The 21,872-nt window shown below is 40.5% G+C and overlaps 1 protein-coding gene across 1 annotated transcript in view; it reads left to right on the top strand.

Moving 5' to 3' along the window:
* The window catches only part of LOC141762853 (uncharacterized), a 500,458-nt gene that overhangs the window by 251,369 nt on the left and 227,217 nt on the right, over positions 1-21,872 (top strand). The window contains 4 exon segments of the mRNA XM_074626949.1: positions 3,222-3,398; positions 5,481-5,657; positions 8,058-8,234; positions 10,171-10,344. Coding sequence (XP_074483050.1) covers positions 3,222-3,398; positions 5,481-5,657; positions 8,058-8,234; positions 10,171-10,344 — 705 coding nt within the window.

Here is a 21,872-nt window from a genome sequence, read left to right as displayed (position 1 = left end):
CCAGAACGTGTCGTTAGCATAAAATCAAACCGGTTTAAGCTCGTACACCGGACCGGACCGGACCGGACCGGCAAAACCAAAAACCGACCCAACTCTAGCATTAGCCACCGTAAACTACTGGTCATACGAGACAAAGATAGTCGTTGTAAAACCCCTGAGTGTGTTGAATCGAGCAATGGTGCATTTTATTGCTAATGAATTCAAGTTGTGTTCCATCATCTTGTTTTGAAGTCTTTCCTTTTATTCTGTTACTCACAGAAGGAAACTCTGGTGTTTCTCTCTCTTGTTGCTGTAGAGAAGAGTAGTAACAGGAAATACACAGCTTCCACCAATAACAGCAATCTGATGAATATATAACAGCAGAATGGTAGAATTCAGACTTTTTAAGAGATCTTATACAAACCAAAGATCAATGTTCTGTTTTTAATGCTGATACACTGATATCATCTTTCTGATGTCATTATGTTGTAAATAATGCAACCTCATTGGTTCATTCATTGTGTTTGTGAGCTGAATACGTTTGATGCTCAGAAAAGAGTGTTAATGACAAAACGCCATGCAGTCATCAAAATATCTAGTTATATGAATGTTTAATTATGTACAGGTCTAATATTATAGCGATTTGTTTAATTTCTCTACCGTTTGGCAGCAGTCACTGAATTTTCCCATTTATGGACGTGAACCTGAAAGCAGCAGGTAGCTAGCAAAGAGAGGTCATCTTTATCAACTGTATTATTATTACTTATTCACTGAGTTTTAAAAATGCTTTTCTAATCAAGAAGGCCTCATGCTAACTTTGTGGAGACAGACCTGGGATCAGATCACACTGACAGACTGGACATTAGGGAAGCCTCAATGTAACTACATGTTCTCTCTCTTCATCTGCAAGATTAAAGAAAAACAAAGATTAAAAGTCTGCAGGTTTGAGAGAGAGTGATGAGAATTATTGTTTCATGTCAAACAGTGAGATAAGATTAGCTGAACCACTGATGTGAGGAGTAAATGTTGATTAAAGAAGTTTATATCAAACTGTTTAGTCATCAAATGCATGAAGTAAATATAAACTGTCCTCTTTCATAATAACATATTTTGTAATTTTTGTGTCATCACAGACTTTCTGGCTGTGGACTCTCAAATACTCACTGTGAAGTTGTGGCCTCAGCTCTGAAGTCCAACCCCTCCCATCTGAGAGAGCTGGAGCTGAGTAACAACAAGCTGCACGATTCAGGAGTGAAACCGCTTTTCGCTGGACTGAAGAGTCCAAACTGTAGACTGGAGACTCTGAGGTCAGTTCACTGACTGTAGTTTATGTAGTTTGTACACACACTCTCTACACACTGGACCTTTAACACAGACCTTATTTCAGCCATCTAACTAAAAACCCATTGACTTCCAGACGAGGGAACAGGAAGTGCTAAAATTCTAATTCATTTCTGGGTTTTAGGACTCATTCCTGTAGCGCTCTATTTGAACATGTCTAAAGGTGCAGCACTCTTCAACAAACACGTATTGCACCAACTTAAAGGCACACAAGTGATGATTATGAATGACACCATCTAATCAGAGGTCTCTATGGTTCTAAGTTATTCCCACGTTCTTTTTGACAGCAGATATAACTGTGATCTGTTTTCATGTCAGCATTGTCTAATTATTTGAAGCAAAAACCAAATAAATATTCTGCATCAGAAACCTCTTTGCAGGTTCATATTTTGTTCAAGTCTATGTGAATACAATACTCACATGTTCATATGTACATTCAAAGAGTTATTGATGTCTGTCATCATTCCTTCTGTCTGTGAAGCAACCCCCGTATAACCTGAGTGTTACGAGATGAGGACTAAATCCACAGTCTTGTTCTGTGTAAAATGACCTGTAAAGTTGATCTTAAACTAATCAGAGGCTTCAGCAGTCTGAGTTAGATGTATTAGGGCTGGGTGACTTGGAGAAAATCAAATATCATGATATTTTTTTGTGTAAATGACCAATAATAGAACAGCTAGAACAGTCTGGTAAGTTCAGAGAATGACATCACTTTACTGTAATGTAGCCTTTAAAACCAGGAAGAGATGACACTTACAACACAACACGATATTACTAGGGCTGTCAATCCATTAAAATATTTAATCACGATTAATCGCAAATTATTCACAATTTTTGTATCTGTTCTAAATGAACCTTAAAGGGAGATCTGTCAAGTATTTAATATTCTTATCAACATGGGAGTGGACAAATATGATTTATGTAAATGTATGTATATATTTATTATTGTAAATCAATTAAGACACAAAACAATGAAAGATATTGTCCAGAAACCCTCACAGGTACTGCATTTAGCATAAAACAATATGCTCCAATCAGAACATGGTAAACTGCAGCCCAACAGGCAACAACAGCTGTCAGTGTGTCAGTGTGCTGACTTGACTATGACTTGACCCAAACTGCATGTGACACGATTAACTTTGACAACCCTAAATATTAGGATATCCAAAATCAAAGACGATATCTAGTCTCATATCACGATATGGATAAAATATGGATATATTGCCCAGCCTTAGTATGTATCCAGTCAGTATGTTGTGTTTGACAGTTTCCTTGTTGAGCTGCAGGAGGAATAGTAACTCAAAGAGGGAATTTGGTACTAAACAGTGTGTAACTTTGATTTGTCGACTCAGACTGCTGAATCTTCATATTAGTTTCACTTGAACTTGTGAAGTCATTTCTTACAGTGTAGTCGTGTTATGAAGGGACCACTTCACAGGAGGAATGATTACTGCCACCAATAACTCTTTTAATGTACATATGACATGTGGCTGTTGTTTACAGACACACTTGAACAAATGTGGACCTTTCCTGTAAATGACATAAACCTGCTAGGCTAGCAGATACAGTGAGAAGAAGGCCATGTAATAAATGAAGTAATGAAGTCCAACAAGTCTGATTTGATATTGATCCTCTAATTCCAGACTTGACCGAGATCAGCAGCATGTTATTGATGTGTGTTGACATGAACAGGTGTATGAATGTTGTGGTGACATTTGGATGATGTCTGTAGAAGGCTGACATTATGATGATCCACAATAACACAATGACAAAGTCACTCTACTCATTTTAGGGAGAAGATCATTGATTAGGACATAGTGATGTTGAGCTACACATTTAAAACCTGAACACATCTGATTGGATTATAAAGTGATTTTAATCATCATTTATTCTTTATTCAGATTGAGTCGCTGCTGGTTGTCAGAGATCAGCTGTGCTTCTCTGGCCTCAGCTCTGAAGTCCAACCCCTCCCATCTGAGAGAGCTGGATCTGAGTAACAACTACTACCTGCGGGATTCAGGAGTGAAGCTGCTTTCTGCTGGACTCGAGGGTCCAAACTGTAGACTGGAGACTCTGAGGTCCGTTCACTGACTGTAGTTTATGTAGTTTGTACACACACTCTCTACACACTGGCTCTGCTCCAGATGGCTCTAGAGAGGGACATTCACGTTTTCACGTCGGCCATCGTAGCTCTCCAACAGGCTTGGCACACAGGAGATGCTTCAGTTGGTTGTAATCTCCTCACCTCACCACTAGATACCTCCAGATCCTACACACTGGACCTTTAACACAGACCTTATTTCAGGCATCTAACTAAAAACCCATTGACTTCCAGACGAGGGAACAGGAAGTGCTAAAATGCTAATTCATTTCTGGGTTTTAGGACTCATTCCTGTAGCGCTCTATTTGAACATGTCTAAAGGTGCAGCACTCTTCAACAAACACGTATTGCACCAACTTAAAGGCACACAAGTGATGATTATGAACGACACCATCTAATCAGAGGTCTCTCTGGTTCTAAGTTATTCCCACGTTCTTTTTGACAGCAGATCTAACTGTGATCTGTTTTCATGTCAGCATTGTCTAATTATTTGAAGCAAAAACCAAATAAATATTCTGCATCAGAAACATCTTTGCAGGTCCATATTTTGTTCAAGTCTATGTGAATACAATACTCACATGTTCATATGTACATTCAAAGAGTTATTGATGTCTGTCATCATTCCTTCTGTCTGTGAAGCAACCCCCGTATAACCTGAGTGTTACGAGATGAGGACTAAATCCACAGTCTTGTTCTGTGTAAAATGACCTGTAAAGTTGATCTTAAACTAATCAGAGGCTTCAGCAGTCTGAGTTAGATGTATTAGGGCTGGGTGACTTGGAGAAAATCAAATATCATGATATTTTTTTGTGTAAATGACCAATAATAGAACAGCTAGAACAGTCTGGTAAGTTCAGAGAATGACATCACTTTACTGTAATGTAGCCTTTAAAACCAGGAAGAGACAACACTTACAACACAACACGATATTACTAGGGCTGTCAATCCATTAAAATATTTAATCACGATTAATCACAAATTATTCCCAATTTTTGTATCTGTTCTAAATGAACCTTAAAGGGAGATCTGTCAAGTATTTAATATTCTTATCAACATGGGAGTGGACAAATATGATTTATGTAAATGTATGTATATATTTATTATTGTAAATCAATTAAGACACAAAACAATGACAGATATTGTCCAGAAACCCTCACAGGTACTGCATTTAGCATAAAACAATATGCTCCAATCAGAACATGGCAAACTGCAGCCCAACAGACAACAACAGCTGTCAGTGTGTCAGTGTGCTGACTTGACTATGACTTGCCCCAAACTGCATGTGACACGATTAACTTTGACAACCCTAGATATTAGGATATCCAAAATCAAAGACGATATCTAGTCTCATATCACGATATGGATATAATATGGATATATTGCCCAGCCTTAGTATGTATCCAGTCAGTATGTTGTGTTAGACAGTTTCCTTGTTGAGCTGCAGGAGGAATAGTAACTCAAAGAGGGAATTTGGTACTAAACAGTGTGTAACTTTGATTTGTCGACTCAGACTGCTGAATCTTCATATTAGTTTCACTTGAACTTGTGAAGTCATTTCTTACAGTGTAGTTGTGTTATGAAGGGACCACTTCACAGGAGGAATGATTACTGCCACCAATAACTCTTTTAATGTACATATGACATGTGGCTGTTGTTTACAGACACACTTGAACAAATGTGGACCTTTCCTGTAAATGACATAAACCTGCTAGGCTAGCAGATACAGTGAGAAGAAGGCCATGTAATAAATGAAGTAATGAAGTCCAACAAGTCTGATTTGATATTGATCCTCTAATTCCAGACTTGACAGAGATCAGCAGCATGTTATTGATGTGTGTTGACATGAACAGGTGTATGAATGTTGTGGTGACATTTGGATGATGTCTGTAGAAGACTGACATTATGATGATCCACAATAACACAATGACAAAGTCACTCTACTCATTTTAGGGAAAAGATCATTGATTAGGACATAGTGATGTTGAGCTACACATTTAAAACCTGAACACATCTGACTGGATTATAAAATGATTTTAATCATCATTTATTCTTTATTCAGATTGAGTCTCTGCGGTTTGTCAGAGATCAGCTGTGCTCCTCTGGCCTCAGCTCTGAAGTCCAACCCCTCCCATCTGAGAGAGCTGGATCTGAGTAACAACTACTACCTGAAGGATTCAGGAGTGAAGCTGCTTTCTGCTGGACTCGAGGGTCCAAACTGTAGACTGGAGACTCTGAGGTCAGTTCACTTACTGTAGTTTGTGTAGTTTGTACACACACTCTCTACACACTGGCTCTGCTCCAGATGGCTCTAGAGAGGGACTTTCACCTTTTCACGTCGGCCACCGTAGCTCTCCAACACGCTTAGCACACAGGAGAGGCTTCAGTTGGTTGTAATCTCCTCCCCTCACCGCTAGATACCTCCAGATCCTACACACTGGACCTTTAACACAGACCTTATTTCAGCCATCTAACTAAAAACCCATTGACTTCCAGACGAGGGAACAGGAAGTGCTAAAATGCTAATTCATTTCTGGGTTTTAGGACTCATTCCTGTAGCGCTCTATTTGAACATGTCTAAAGGTGCAGCACTCTTCAACAAACACGTATTGCACCAACTTAAAGGCACACAAGTGATGATTATGAACGACACCATCTAATCAGAGGTCTCTATGGTTCTAAGTTATTCCCACGTTCTTTTTGACAGCAGATCTAACTGTGATCTGTTTTCATGTCAGCATTGTCTAATTATTTGAAGCAAAAACCAAATAAATATTCTGCATCTGAAACCTCTTTGCAGGTTCATATTTTGTTCAAGTCTATGTGAATACAATACTCACATGTTCATATGTACATTCAAAGAGTTATTGATGTCTGTCATCATTCCTTCTGTCTGTGAAGCAACCCCCGTATAACCTGAGTGTTACGAGATGAGGACTAAATCCACAGTCTTGTTCTGTGTAAAATGACCTGTAAAGTTGATCTTAAACTAATCAGAGGCTTCAGCAGTCTGAGTTAGATGTATTAGGGCTGGGTGACTTGGAGAAAATCAAATATCATAATATTTTTTTGTGTAAATGACCAATAATAGAACAGCTAGAACAGTCTGGTAAGTTCAGAGAATGACATCACTTTACTGTAATGTAGCCTTTAAAACCAGGAAGAGATGACACTTACAACACAACACGATATTACTAGGGCTGTCAATCCATTCAAATATTTAATCACGATTAATCGCAAATTATTCACAATTTTTGTATCTGTTCTAAATGAACCTTAAAGGGAGATCTGTGAAGTATTTAATATTCTTATCAACATGGGAGTGGACAAATATGATTTATGTAAATATGTATTATTGTAAATCAATTAAGACACAAAACAATGACAGATATTGTGCAGAAACCCTCACAGGTACTGCATTTAGCATAAAACAATATGCTCCAATCAGAACATGGTAAACTGCAGCCCAACAGGCAACAACAGCTGTCAGTGTGTCAGTGTGCTGACTTGACTATGACTTGCCCCAAACTGCATGTGATTATCATAAAGTGGGCATGTCTGTAAAGGGGAGACTCGTGGGTACCCATAGAACCCATTTACATTCACATATCTGGAGGTCAGAGGTCAAGGGACCCCTTTGAAGATGCCCATGACAGTTTTTCCTTGCCAAACTTTAGAGTAAGTTTGGAGCGTTATTTAACCTCCTTCCCGACGAGCTAGTTTGACATGGTTGGTACCGATGGATTCATCAGGTTTTCCAGTTTCCTATGATACCAGTATCTTCACTCTAGCTTTAAAACTGAGCCGCTATGACCTCCGGAAGATCGATTGCATTAATGCGTTAAAGAAAATAGTGGCGTTAAAACGATTAACTTTGACAACCCTAGATATTAGGATATCCAAAATCAAAGACGATATCTAGTCTCATATCACGATATGGATAAAATATGGATATATTGCCCAGCCTTAGTATGTATCCAGTCAGTATGTTGTGTTTGACAGTTTCCTTGTTGAGCTGCAGGAGGAATAGTAACTCAAAGAGGGAATTTGGTACTAAACAGTCTGTAACTTTGATTTGTCGACTCAGACTGCTGAATCTTCATATTAGTTTCACTTGAATTTGTGAAGTCATTTCTTACAGTGTAGTTGTGTTATGAAGGGGCCACTTCACAGGAGGAATGATTACTGCCACCAATAACTCTTTTAATGTACATATGACATGTGGCTGTTGTTTACAGACACACTTGAACAAATGTGGACCTTTCCTGTAAATGACATAAACCTGCTAGGCTAGCAGATACAGTGAGAAGAAGGCCATGTAATAAATGAAGTAATGAAGTCCAACAAGTCTGATTTGATATTGATCCTCTAATTCCAGACTTAACTGAGATCAGCAGCATGTTATTGATGTGTGTTGACATGAACAGGTGTATGAATGTTGTGGTGACATTTGGATGATGTCTGTAGAAGGCTGACATTATGATGATCCACAATAACACAATGACAAAGTCACTCTACTCATTTTAGGGGAAAGATCATTGATTAGGACATAGTGATGTTGAGCTACACATTTAAAACCTGAACACATCTGACTGGATTATAAAGTGATTTTTATCTTCATCATTTATTCTTTATTCAGATTGATTTGCTGCAGTTTGTCAGAGATCAGCTGTGCTTCTCTGGCCTCAGCTCTGAAGTCCAACCCCTCCCATCTGAGAGAGCTGGATCTGAGCTCCAACATCTACCTGCGGGATTCAGGAGTGAAGGTCCTGTGTGGTTTTCTGGAGAGTCCACACTGTAGACTGGAGACTCTGAGGTCAGTTCACTGACTCTCTGTTACTATTAGAGATCTTATATGTTGAGTTAACAATTGAACCTGATTAATGTACAAACATAACTTACATCCATAAAGTTGTTAATGTCCTTTTCTTCATATTTTCATGTTTCTTAAACTAAATCTAGTCTGCAGTCACAAAAGACTTGTGTTTCTTAAAGAAAGTGTAGAAAATGTCCACTGTTAGTTGTTAAAGTAAATGAATGTTTATCATTGTTGGTAAATGGTCACATCTGGATACAGAAGATCCTCTCAACTAATATTCAGGGTTCCTACGCAGTATGGAGAAGTATGGAATTTGATTTTAGTCATTTCCAGGTCTGGATGAGTATGGAAAAAAGAAAAGAGAGAATGGAAAAACATGTCTGTTTCCAGACTGTTGCCCCTATTCTGCTTTCTAAGATATCAAATTCAGAATTTCTAAAAATAAATAGATCATACAAGCAGAGTGTTTTTCATGGTGTTTAGAGCAGCCGGTGCAGCCACAATGTTTACTACTGTGTGAGAGAGCGCGGGCCAGAGAGAGCTTGATGTCGTTGAAAGCAGCACAGGAAGTAGGCTCTGACTGAACGCACACTCCTACAGAGCTGCCTCTACGCCTGAACGTCACAGCCAGGGCCGGCGCCTCCATAGAGGCCGACTAGGCAACCGCCTAGGGCGGCACTTTGGCAGCCAAATGTGGGCCAACTATTCATCATGAGCAACATAACAATAATAATATAATAATAAAAAGTAACCGGTAACTGCAGGCAGACGGCACAGAGCAGAACGCTGCCTGTCAGACTGGGACAATCTAATACATTACATATTGAGGGGGGGGACGAGCGGCCCCTCCTAATTTGGACTGATCCTCGTTCTGGCTGAAATCTGATTGGCTCAATCATTTACATCATGAACGTGATGAACTGTTACCAGTGTTCCAGCTGGCCGGTCTGGTTTTGATTCAGTGGTGACGTGCTGATACAAACTGATGAGGTGTCATCCACGATGAAGAGTCTTGAAGGTCTTCATCATCATCATCACATTCTCTTTATACCACTAAAACTCTATTAGTGGTAAAATTACTAACCCACAATGTTTCGTCTCGCGCCCTCCGGCCGCTCACATAAGACACCTCTCCGTCTCAAAGTCCTGGGATGGGTTTGTGTCCCAGTCTGTCCCTGGTGCTAATAGAGGGACGGCATCATTGTGATTCACCTAGAGCAGGATGTTTGACAGCAGAACGTCGTCCAGCTTTCTCTGTAGGACTGTAGACTGAACGACCACGATGAGTAAAGTGTTCTGAGGGCTGGCTTGATGATCCCAAACACAAAGCCTGGTTGGTTAACAATTCCAAATGGAAAAGAGAGCTGGATGCAAACTTTGAGGAAAATCGTTTGACATCTCAACCATGGTGGGGGGGGGGGGGGGGGCTGTAGTCTTGTAACAGCGTCCTCTGAACCCCGAGTCACAAAGTCAAATATGGTCTGAAAAATCTACAGAGAAGTCTGGAAAAGTCTGGAATGTAAAATGTAAAATGTGTAGGAACCCTGAATATTTGTTCTGAATTGATCAAGTTTACTTCATGAAGTAGAAATATTTCTCTGGTTTCTGATTGTTTCAACATGTTCCACAAATAATGTCTGATCATCGATATTGATCCTTCAGCACACACACATAGATGAACACAGAGATCAGCAGCATGTTATTGATGTGTGTTGACATGAACAGGTGTATGAATGTTGTGGTGACATTTGGATGATGTCTGTAGAAGGCTGACATTATGATGATCCACAATAACACAATGACAAAGTCACTCTACTCATTTTAGGGAAAAGATCACTGATTAGGACATAGTGATGTTGAGCTACACATTTAAAACCTGAACACATCTGACTGGATTATAAAGTGATTTTTATCTCCATTTATTCTTTTTCAGATTGAGGGACTGCAGTTTGTCAGAGATCAGCTGTGCTTCTCTGACCTCAGCTCTGAAGTCCAACCCCTCCCATCTGAGAGAGCTGGAGCTGAGTGACAACAAGCTGAAGGATTCAGACGTGAAGCTGCTGTCTGATCTTGTGAAGAGTCCACACTGCAGACTGGAGACTCTGGGGTCAGTAGAGGGTCGGAGTCGGTCCATGTTGGTTTCAGCAGTATTGTTGTGATGTGTTTCCTCCGTTAAGCTGTGAGAGGAGAACGGTGACACAGAGAGAGAGAACAGTCAGCCAATCAGATCAGCCAGAAGCTTGTTGTGATCATGTGTTAGAGTTGATGTGAAGAAGATGTTGTTGTTGTGTTCATGTCTCCAGGAAATAAAGCTGGATTACAGCTGACAGCATCACATCATGTATAGAGACAGTGGTCCTCATCCATCAAACTGTCGTTCCATCAAATCTGATCAGAAAGTGTGTGTTCTCTCATTGAGAGATAGAACCATCATAGAACCATTGTTACATTTAGTAACCATGTGGTCTTTATAAAGACCAGAACCTCTGCTGAAGTCCAGTAATCACAGCTGAGGTTTTACTGTTCAGTCTGTGTATGAACATGTAGGACCTTTAAAGAGGACCTATCAGGCTGATGTTCAGGTTCATACTTGTATTTTGGGTTTCTACTAGAACATGTTTACATGCTTTAATGTTCGAAAAACACTTTACTTTTCTTCTAGCGGCTGTGCTGCAGCACCTCTTTACACCCTCTGTCTGAAACGCTCTGTTTGATCTCCTTGTCCAAAAAGACTCCATATTTAGTCGGGCTGTCAAAGTTAGCGGAATAATAACGCGTTAACGCTAGATCGTTTTAACACCACTAATTACTTTAACGCAACTTGTGATTTTTAGGTTGGAAAATGTGCGATTAATTTTAGATTAATCACGATTAACTATGGACAATCATGCGATTAATCGCGACTAAATATTTTAATGGATTGACAGCCCTAATATTTACATATTTGTCATGTAATATTTAAAAGTAGATGAAACATTGAAATGTGACTGAAACCAACCTAGCAGCAGTAAATCCATCATTAAAGTGAGCAGTGAAAAGCTCTCTGTTTCTGCAGTAATGATGCTCTCAGGACTCTCAGCAGTTTATTTCCACTGTGTGGATCATAAGATAATATTACACAGAGACAAAGAATTTGAACACATAATCCAGGCTAAAAGCAACACAGTTTAAACTGACACATGCAGAAAGGTCAGCGACTGTGTGAATGTGTAAATGAACAGACTTGTAATATCACTGCCCCGTCTAGAGCACCAGAGATCTGACTAGAACTACTTTGTGTACTCTGCTGAGTTAATGTGATCACATGTATTGTTATGACCTGTATGACAATAATGTAGCCTTCTCCTCTCAGCTGCAAACCCAGCGGTGTGAAACGGACATAAATGACATTTATATAACCACAATAACACAAAATCAGTACATGATCTCTTATCATATATTCATATATGATATTCATATAGTCACTCATCTGAATCAGCTTCTTGAGCCGTATGTTGCTGTGAGACACGTCAGAGTCGTGCTCCTAGTCCCTCAGACTGAATGTGTTGCCTTGGTTAGTTTGTTACCAATACTTTTATGTATGCTGTGGGTGATTAGAAGAAGTGAAAGTAAGCCTGCTTACCGCTGTGAATTATGTTTATAGATTTATTATTTACTTTCTCCTAAGTCTGTTTCACACCGCCGGGGTTGGAGCTGAAAGAAAAAGACTAAAGTATTGTAATTCCTCCAGGAGATGAATAAAGTATCTTCTATTCTATTCTATAAGAACACATCTAATCAACACATTGATTTAATGGAACACACGTGTAATTAGTTCTAGTCAGATCTATCGGGATATTAAAAGTCTGTTTATTTACACATTCACACAGTCAGTGATTTTTTTGTCAGCTGTCCTTCTTGCATCTGGCAGTTTAAACTGTGTTCATTTTAGTCTGGATTATGTGTTTAACTTTTCTAATATGCGTTTGTAAAGTATGCCGCTCTGCTGACCGTAGACTGGTCCATGTCTGTGATTGGTCATGTGCTACAAACCCCGCCCCTTCTATGTGAACGCGCTCATAGCCAGACTGAGAAACCCTGGGTTGATTTACGGAGTTGATAACAACTGTCATAGGACCGCTTAGCGGGATCTTGGTTGAGGGGTTAGTTAAACCAGATAAAGAGAAGATACCCTGGGTGTGTTGGACTGGCTTCGTAGTACAGGCCTCTGGTCTGGGAGCTCTGAGCTCAGTGTGTTCACTCCAATACGTTAACATGAGAGCTGAAAGGAAGCTGGCTACGCTACACAGACTGAAGTCCCTTCTGCTCTTTATACTGGATGCTGACTGACAGCTGATGAAGGGAGTCTCTGTAAACACTGATGGATGACTTCTGTTGTCTTCTTCTTCTCTCATCAGATGGGAGAACAGTATGTATCTCTAACCACCATCCTCCCTGTGTGTTCCTCTGGACCTGACAGAGTATCATCAGTGTATCTGGACTCTGTCCTTCTGCACAATCTCTGCAGACACACTGAGACTCCTCCACTCCTTCTGCTCCACACTCAACCACCTCCTCCACCTGGACCTGGGTTTCACTTTGTCTTCATTCATTCATATATTCTGAACCCAAAGTGCCTCTGCAGATCAGTTCTGTTTATAACAACAGAACTGTAGATTAACACATTTAAATAGATGTTTCTGCTTTGCTTTCTGTTGCAGCTTCACCCTGTGGAACGATGGAGTTTTGCAGTTAATTTCCTCATACTACTAAATATATATATACCATATACAATATATATACCAAAACCAGCCGTTTTTCATATTATAACATTATGCTTGTAACAAACAGAAAGAAGTAGATAAAACCTGAACCTGAGGCTTCAGTTTCTCAACTAACTACAAACAGATTATGTCTGGATTTTGGTGGAAAGTCAGCTCCTTGATATTGTCTTTTGTATGTGATGTTTGATGTAAAACAAAACAAAAAAAATTCTGACTATCTGAGTTTTTGCTACAAAACAAATCATATTTGTTAGTTTATTACAGATGTACGTGTCACCCTGCTAGTTTTCACATTACATGGCTCCACACAGACACATGAAGTCAACCTGTGGAGCTTTTCCCCTCAGAAATCAATGTTGAAATTGCCTCCACAGGCTCCATTACAGTCCACCAGTCCCAGAAACAAAAGCCAAACACCAAAGTGTTTATAATTGCTAAGCAATATTGGACTCATTCCTTAAATTCTGCACATTCCAGTGAGCTGCATGAGTGTCCTGCGTCATTTCTTTAATGTCATGCAAATAAAGAAACTAACACGAACCAATTCTTTTGTCCTCTGTTTACTTCAAAGAGCAGATTTTCATTATGAATGTTTTTGGCTTTTTGAATCTTATTTTTGGTTTAAAATTGTGACCTTTTGTTTCCCAGAGTCACAGGTCACATCTTAAAATGTCTTAAACCAGAAAATCTCAATTTGAGCTTGAACCGGAAACCAGGTTTCTTTTTGCAATTTTGAAACTTTGATGTCGACTGATTAAATTCTTCTGTCTTGGAAATATTAAATGTTGACCAGCACAACTGCCTGGTGTTATAAAGGGACTGTTTGTAAGAATCAGAAATGCTTGTTAACAGCGACACCTGTGGCCGTTAAGTCAACTAAAGTCAGCGTCCTGTTGCTCGCGCTTGTGCTCGCTCTACATAGACATGAACGAGCATCGCTCAAAACAGTGAGGCGACACACGTCAGCTAAAAGCACAATATCACTCTATATTTCAGCTGCTTGGCAGTAATGTTAGCTGACCAGACAAAGGTCTCTCCATGAATCAATGCTGATCCTAGTGTTGGCTTTTCCTGCTTCAGCCTCCCGACCGCGGCTGGAGGGAACAGGGGAGACACCGGCACCCGGTCGGAGACGATAACGTTTCTCTCTGCGGAGCCCCGTCACTTCACAAAACACGGGAAACCTCTGTTGGTCTGGAGGAGCTGCAGCAGTTATTTCTGCACTAACGTCCACTTTACATTCGCTAGATATTCTCAGAGCTACGAAGTCTTCTGCAGTGTGTAGTGTGCGTGCATGCACGTGAGGTGGAGCGAGCTGAGTGAAGGCAGGCAGAGCAGCAGAGACTCCGGCCCTGGAGACCAAAGCTACGGTCTCCCCCGCATCCTCCGACCGCGGCCGACACTGTTTAACAGACGGGCTTCACTAGATAGAACTTTGTGGTTTTGGTGCTTCCGTGTAGTTTGTGTTGGAGTCTGAGTCTGAACAGCGTAGCCACACGCGAGCACGCATGGGAAACACCGACCCGCAATGATTTATAAGAGTGTAAGACGTTACAAACAGTCCCTTTAAGACGTAGGAAACCATCAATTTATCGTTAGTTACTACATTTTCTAATATCAAATTGTTGCTATACTACAGAAAACACAAATATATATATATATATGCAACAACATTACTAACATAGTTATACAGCTGTCTTTTCATACACGTGTAGTTCAACTCTAAGCAGCTGCGCAATGCATTCTGGGAGCGTGGCGGCGCGATTCGAAGAACGGAGCGTCACGACCACGGATGTATTAAGAGAAGAGAAGGTCACGACCGGTCTTTTAATACATCCATGGTCACGGGTTTGGTGTCGGGGTATGACGCATGCGCAGTGTGACTGAAGCTGCTGTCCTGCGTTGCGATTGGCTCATTTATGGCGAGTACAGAGCAGATATACTGCGCATGTGTAGAAGATATGACTTGATGATGACGCGTGACCCAGTCTCCTTCCATAGGCCTTGTCTCCAGTGTGATCATCAGTGCAATCAGCAGCACCTGTGTTTCTCCTCCTACTACTACCACCACAGGACAACATGTCTGCAGACGGCTGGACATGTTGACATTAGAGCGGATGAATTCATGGATTTATGATGATGTGCTTCATGAAGACGTGTGGAGGACGTTATGAGGTCAGTCAGAGGCTGTAGAGCCCCACAAACAAACATTACACAGGCTCGCTGGGTCCGTTGCTAGGCATCTTAACTGTCCGTTGCTAGCTAGCCAGCTTAGCGTCCAGCTAACTGATGCTACATGCTAACATCAGAGCCGTTGGTAACGGTTGGTAACGGTTGGTACAAGGCGGTTGAAAAGGGCCGTTGGGAATATCAACATTTTCCTCAGACCAAAACCAGAAAACAACATGTAACGGAGTCAATAACAGTGTTTCTGTGATATAGTTAAATTCATGTTTTCATTTTTGGGACAACCAACTGTTGTTTTCTGTAGAGCTTTTATTTTGTAAACAGTGCCTCTAGCATTAGCGGACAGCCAGGGCTTTTATTTTGTAGTACCTGCAGGTGCATTGTGGGTCAGTTCGTCCGGTACTTGCTGCGCTTTAATAATTGTCAATAATATCATTTAAGTTGTTGGAAGTTTATCCTGTGGTCGTTTTATTGTGTCTTTTGTCCTGATATTTCAGTGGGTTTTTTATATTGTTCTTGTGGTCTTCTTTTTGCTGGGTCCTGATCCCAGTAAGCCTTTGAGTACTCTTTGTCATGTTGTTGGTGTGTCTGTCTCTTGTCCATGCTCTACTGCTTCATTTATTGTCAATACTGATGCCATCCTCTATTTTCATCTGAACTAATCAGCCATTCCTGATCCATGTTGCTGCCTTCTCAACGCGAACAGGATCAATAGGAACAGGGCGTCCGACAAAAAATAGCGTATGGTATAAAAATATCATAGTAATGTATGTCGAAAAAAAAAAAAAGTCATAGTATAGTATGTCGAAAAAATAAAAAGTCATAGTAATGCATGTAGAAAAAAGTAATAGTATAGTATGTTTAAAAACAGTATAACATAGTGTCGAAAAAGGTATAAAAGTCATAGTATGTTGAAAAAATAAAAAAAAGTAGTAGTATAGTTGTGGGAAAAAAAGTCAAAGTATAGTATGTCAGTATAATATGTATAAAAAAAAGTCATGGTATAGTAAGTGGAAAAAATAAAAAGTCATAGTATAGTATGTCGAAAAAAATAGCATAATATATTATGTTTAAAAACAGTGTAAGATAGTATGTCGAACAAATTATAAAAGTCATGTATAGTATGTTGAAAAAAAAAAAAAGTAGTACATTTGTTGAAAAACAAGTCAAAGTATAGTGTGTCGAAAAAATAAAAAAGGTCAGTATAATATGTTTTAAAAAAGTCATGGTATTTAAAAAATGATATTAAAGTATTGTAGCGACCCTGGTCAATGAAGCTACGAGGCAGGAACTGGTTTCGCTGGTACTTTATTCCTCAGCTTGAACACCGGTTACTGTGGGCCGTAACCAACGCCAAAAACAACAAACCAACTAGTTTACAGCGTGCTATCTGCATTACAACTCCTTCTCATCTCCCGCTTCTGGTCTCCTGCGCGAGCCCTCCGCGTCACTCCCTCCTCAAGCCTCTGCCAATCACAGGTGGCTATCTTCACAAAACAATGTCAATGCTGCGTTCGCTGACATCATGTAAACCTGACTAACTACAGTAACATAACTTGTAACTTAACAGTGGACCCCACATCACCCAGTCGTTACAGTATGTTGAAAAAATAATAAGTCATTGTATAGTATGTGGAACATTTTTTAATGTCATAGTACATAGTAAACACGGTAAAAATGTACAACACAACATTAATCACACATTAAAGTAGTTCTAAAGCAGTGCGTTTTGTTTTGTGATTTGAATCTGGACAGATTGGTGCATCTCGGATGTGTTTGGGGAGTGAGTTCCAGTGGCCGGGGACAGCTATGGAGAATGCTCGGTCTCCTCAGGTCCAGTGCTTGGTTCTTAGTGGTGGAGACAGGAGGTTGGCATCACAGGAGCTGAGACTGCAGGAAGGAGTGTGGTGGTGGAGCGGGTAAGTCATTAAAAAAATCATTGTATAGTATGTTGAAAAAGGTCATAGTATAGTATGTCGAAAAGAAAAAAAATGTCATACTGTAGAGCAGGGGTGTCAAACTCATTTTAGCTCAGGGGCCACATGGAGAAAAATCTATTCTCAAGTGGGCCGGACCGGTAAAATCATGGCATAATAACTTAAAAATAACGACAACTTCAGATTGTTTTCTTTGTTTTACTTTGGTCCAAAATAGTACAAGCACATTCTGAAAATGTACACATCACAAATAATCCTCTTGACAAAACACTTCAAGTTAGTTGAAAATTCTGAGGAAAAAATTGGTGCAATTTCAAGAACACAATGCCTCAGTGATTGGAACTTAAACTTCGTCTCAGTGTATCTACAAAGCCATTAAACTTTAAGTCACAGCCTATCTGGGATTGAACAAAATACGAAATAAATAATAAATAAATAAAACAACTCTTCTAGGTATCAAATACCTCATTTGTCATTTCCACATATTAATCCTGTGCTAACTCAACAAACCATACAAACTGAGGTAGAAACTATTCAAGAGGGTTGAGTTACTCCCTGCCTTGTAGGCTAAACTATTTATTGATAGAAAAATAAAAGCTGTGCAATGCATGAACAATTTCAACAAACCAAACTTATGAGTTGAAGTGACTGACATTATTACAGTAAATCACACACTGTTCACTTTCTTTAAATTTCCACAGAAGACAATCATTTTCACAGAACTATATCAGGGTGCAGTGTCTCATGCAGCATTTTAAGTGGGATTACCCATTGTTTATTTCACTCCTGAAACCTGGCATCTTTTAGCTTTCACAAGTGCATCAATATCAGGCGTCACATCCTGAGTGGCAGCCAATTTCAGGATGTTATTCAAGTGCTTGTTCGTGAGCCTTGAGCGCAGATTTGTTTTATTGATGCTCATTACAGAGAAAACTTGCTCACAAAGATATGTGGTTCCAAACATGCACAACACTTTTGCAGCAAGGGCTGTCAAGTTGGGGTAACGTGGCAAGAGATACTGATAAAATGTGTCCAAGCCAGCTGCAGCAAATTTGCCCTTCAAATCTGAGTCACACTGCAAGTCTATTATTTCAAGTTGGATGTTGACGGGCAGATCAGAGGCATTCGCGGTGAATGGCGAGCAAAACACTTTGAAGTCTTTCTCCAGTTCACCAAAAATCTGAAAACGTTGCTCAAACTCCCGCAATAGTCCCGTTATTTTATCTTTGAACCGCTTCATGTCTGCGGCATGTTGGGTCGCGCACACATCTTTCAGACAAGGAAAGTGAGCTGCATCACCACCTGCGAGTTGCGTCTCCCACAATGACAGCTTCAACTTGAACGCACATATGCTGTCATAATACTGCGTGACAACTTTGTTGCGCCCTTGCAGCATTTTGTTCAAGTTATTCAAGTGCTCTGTAACATCCACCATAAATGCAAGGTCCTGCATCCATTCTGTGGACTGAAATTCTAACACTGGTTTGCCCTTTTTTTCCATTAACTGTTCAATTTCCTCTCGTAATTCAAAGAAACGCCTCAGCACAGCACCTCGGCTTAACCATCTTACCTCGGTGTGGTATGGCAGCCCATGGTTGTGGTCTTTCTCTCTGAGAAGGATGTCAAACTGACGGTGATTCAGGCCTCTGGATCGGATGAAATTAACAGTTTGGACGACCACCTTCATGACGTTATCCATCTTTAATGACTTGCAACACAAAGCCTCCTGATGCAAAATACAGTGAAAAGTCCAAAAATCACGTTCTCCATTTGCAGTCTGCACTTTCTCTCTTAATTTTGTCACAACACCTGCTTTTTTCCCGATCATTGAGGGCGCAACATCTGTAGCCAGGCTGACAGCGCGGGACCAGTCCACTCCGGCCCTGTCCAGGGCGCCGACGAGTGCGGTGAAAATATCAGCTGCTGTTGTGGTATCCGTCATTGGCACCAACTCCACGAACTCCTCGGTGACGGTCAAAGTGTCATCAACTCCGCGGATGAATATGGCCAGTTGCGCAACATCTGTAATGTCAGTGCTTTCGTCAATTGCAACTGAAAACGCAATAAATGACTTTACTTTGCGCTTCAATTGGCTGTCCAAATCCGCCGAAAGATCAGAAATCCTGTCTGCAACTGTGTTTCTTGTCAGGCTGATATTTGAAAAAGCCTGGCGCTTTTCAGGGCACACAATCTCCGCAGCCTTCAGCATGCATGTTTTCACAAATTCCCCCTCACTAAATGGCTTTGAAGCCACTGCAATTTCATTAGCAATAAGGTAGCTGGCTTTCACTGCAGCGTCACTGATTTCTCGGCTATGAGTAAACACAGACTGCTGTTTCTTCAGACCCGCCAACAATTCATTCACCTTCTCTCTTCTCTGTTGTCCTTGAAAGTTGTTGTATTTGTCGGCATGAAGAGTCTCATAGTGGCGACGAACGTTATATTCTTTCAGCACTGAAACTTGCTGTAAACACAACAAACACACAGCTTTCCCATTCACTTCTGTGAAGAAATAGGAGGATGACCATTTTTCTTGGAACAGTCTGCACTCTGCGTCCACTTTTCTCTTTTTTGACAGAGACATTTTGGGGCAATGAGGGTGCCAAAGCACGTAATGTTCAAATCGGGCAGGCAGAATGACAAGCTAGCTCCGGACTAGCTGTAGCCTACTTGCTTAGCCCCGGTATAAACAGTTTGCTTGTTTATACACCATCACTGCATTTTCTCTTGCCCAAAGACATTGTTTCTTTACAAGATTGGCAGGATCGAAAAGGTGGTAAAAGCCCAATTTCCATTAACCACGGATGAAAAGAAGGATGGTTCTTAACAAATTGAATAATTTCAAGAAAAGTAATAGAGTTTTTTAATTCATTTAGATTAATTTTATGGGGGACAACAAACAACATTTCCCCCAGAATTGCTATTGCGACATCCAGTGGACACATTTAGAACAGCAGTTTCTTTCATTGAAAAATTGCAGCTCCTTTTTATGCTTTGCAAAATCATCTCGCGGGCCGGATTAAACCCGTTCGCGGGCCTGATCCGGCCCGCGGGCCGTACGTTTGACACCCCTGTTCTAAACCCTGATACACTTTCTATTGTAATTAATTAATGAGTATTTCTGATTAATGACTGGAACAACTTGACACTCAGTGCTGAGCTGCATCTCAAATTAATCTCCAGGTTCCCAGCTTTCAGATGATGTACACCACTTCTATGTGACATCTACTGCTGACCTGCTATTTCCCCCTAAAGACCCCCGGTACCCCCCTAAAAAAGACTAAAACTGGACTATTGTGGGTCTCAGAGGGTTAATTCAGCCTTTTCAAGCCAAGAGAGATTCTGATGAACACACACACCCACAGTCACAGATGAACTCAGCTGATTTCCTGTAAATGGAGAGGGGAGGAGCAACACTGACTATGTGATCCAGGCTCATGAGAACAAGGTCTATAGAAAGGATTCCGTGTCACGCGTCATATTTTCGAGAGTACTACGCATGCGCAGTAGAATCTGGCCTGCACGACCGCAGCTTCAGTTACACTGCGCATGCGTTATACCCGACACCAAGACGAGTGACCCATCCTCCTTCTATAGTCCTTGATGAGATCAGGGAGGAAGCATGAAAGTGTGCAGTTTGTTATCCAGACTCCATTCTGAGAAAACGACACAGAGATGTGACGACTGAAGACTGAAGCAGGGTGAGTGTTAATCCATGGGGTGGTTTTATTATACTGTATACTATGTGTGTGTGAGTGTGTCTATGGTTGTGTGTGTGAGTGTGTGTGAGAGTGTGTCTATGGTTGTGTGTGTGTGTGTGTGTGTGTGTGTGTGTGTGTGTGTGTGTGTGTGTGTGTGTGTGTGTGTGTGTGTGTGTGTGTGTGTGTGTGTGTGTGTGTGTGTGTGTGTGTGTGTGTGTGTGTGTGTGTGTGTGTGTTTGTGTAATAGATAGAGGTTGTGTGTTACTTCCTGTTCTCTCAGTCTTGCCTGTGACTCATATACAAACTTGTTTCCTTTACATGTTCACAGTCGGTGTTAATGTTTAACCTCTCAGAATGACTTCAGGTCAGAAGATGAGTGACTGGTCTAAAGGTGATCCTCCATGGTTCGGTAATGAACCTGGACCCTCAGAGTCAAAGTAAGAGAGCTGCTACTAACTCATTTATAGGACTCATTTTCACTTTCCTCTACCAATACCATGTTTTCTGTTGATTTTGTGTTTCTATTTTAAAGTTTCTACTAAAATGTATTTGCTAACTGAAGTTGAACAAACTTTTCTTGACACAAAGAGAATTACCCCCCCCCCCCTGCAGCCAGTTTTACTTCCTATGTTTTGGTTAACGTTCTTCCTCAAACAGAGAATGGAGATGTGGTTAATAGTCAGCTGTAACTCATCACCAAGGCAACCAGATTGCATCGTTTTTCAACCCAGTTCAGATGAATTTACTGTTTATCAGCCCACAAATGAGACAAGAATTAGCTCAACACACCGACTCTCTCTCACTCGCTCTCTTCTTCACCGTCTGGGAAGATACAGAATGATATAAAAACAAAGTGATGCCATGCCAATGCCATGATTTAGTTGATTGTGTGTTTGTATATTAAATTTCTACTAAAATGTATTTACTAAGTGAAGTTTAACACACTGTTGGTGACACAAAGAGAATGAATTAGTGCATTCTTCCTCTTCGTATCTGTGACAGCTGTCAGTCACCCAGAACAGCTGTAATCTAAGAGGACTAATACAA

The sequence above is a fragment of the Sebastes fasciatus genome, chromosome 24 (assembly GCF_043250625.1).
Source record: "Sebastes fasciatus isolate fSebFas1 chromosome 24, fSebFas1.pri, whole genome shotgun sequence".
NCBI lineage: Eukaryota > Metazoa > Chordata > Actinopteri > Perciformes > Sebastidae > Sebastes > Sebastes fasciatus.
This window is presented reverse-complemented; position numbering and strand designations above follow the sequence as displayed.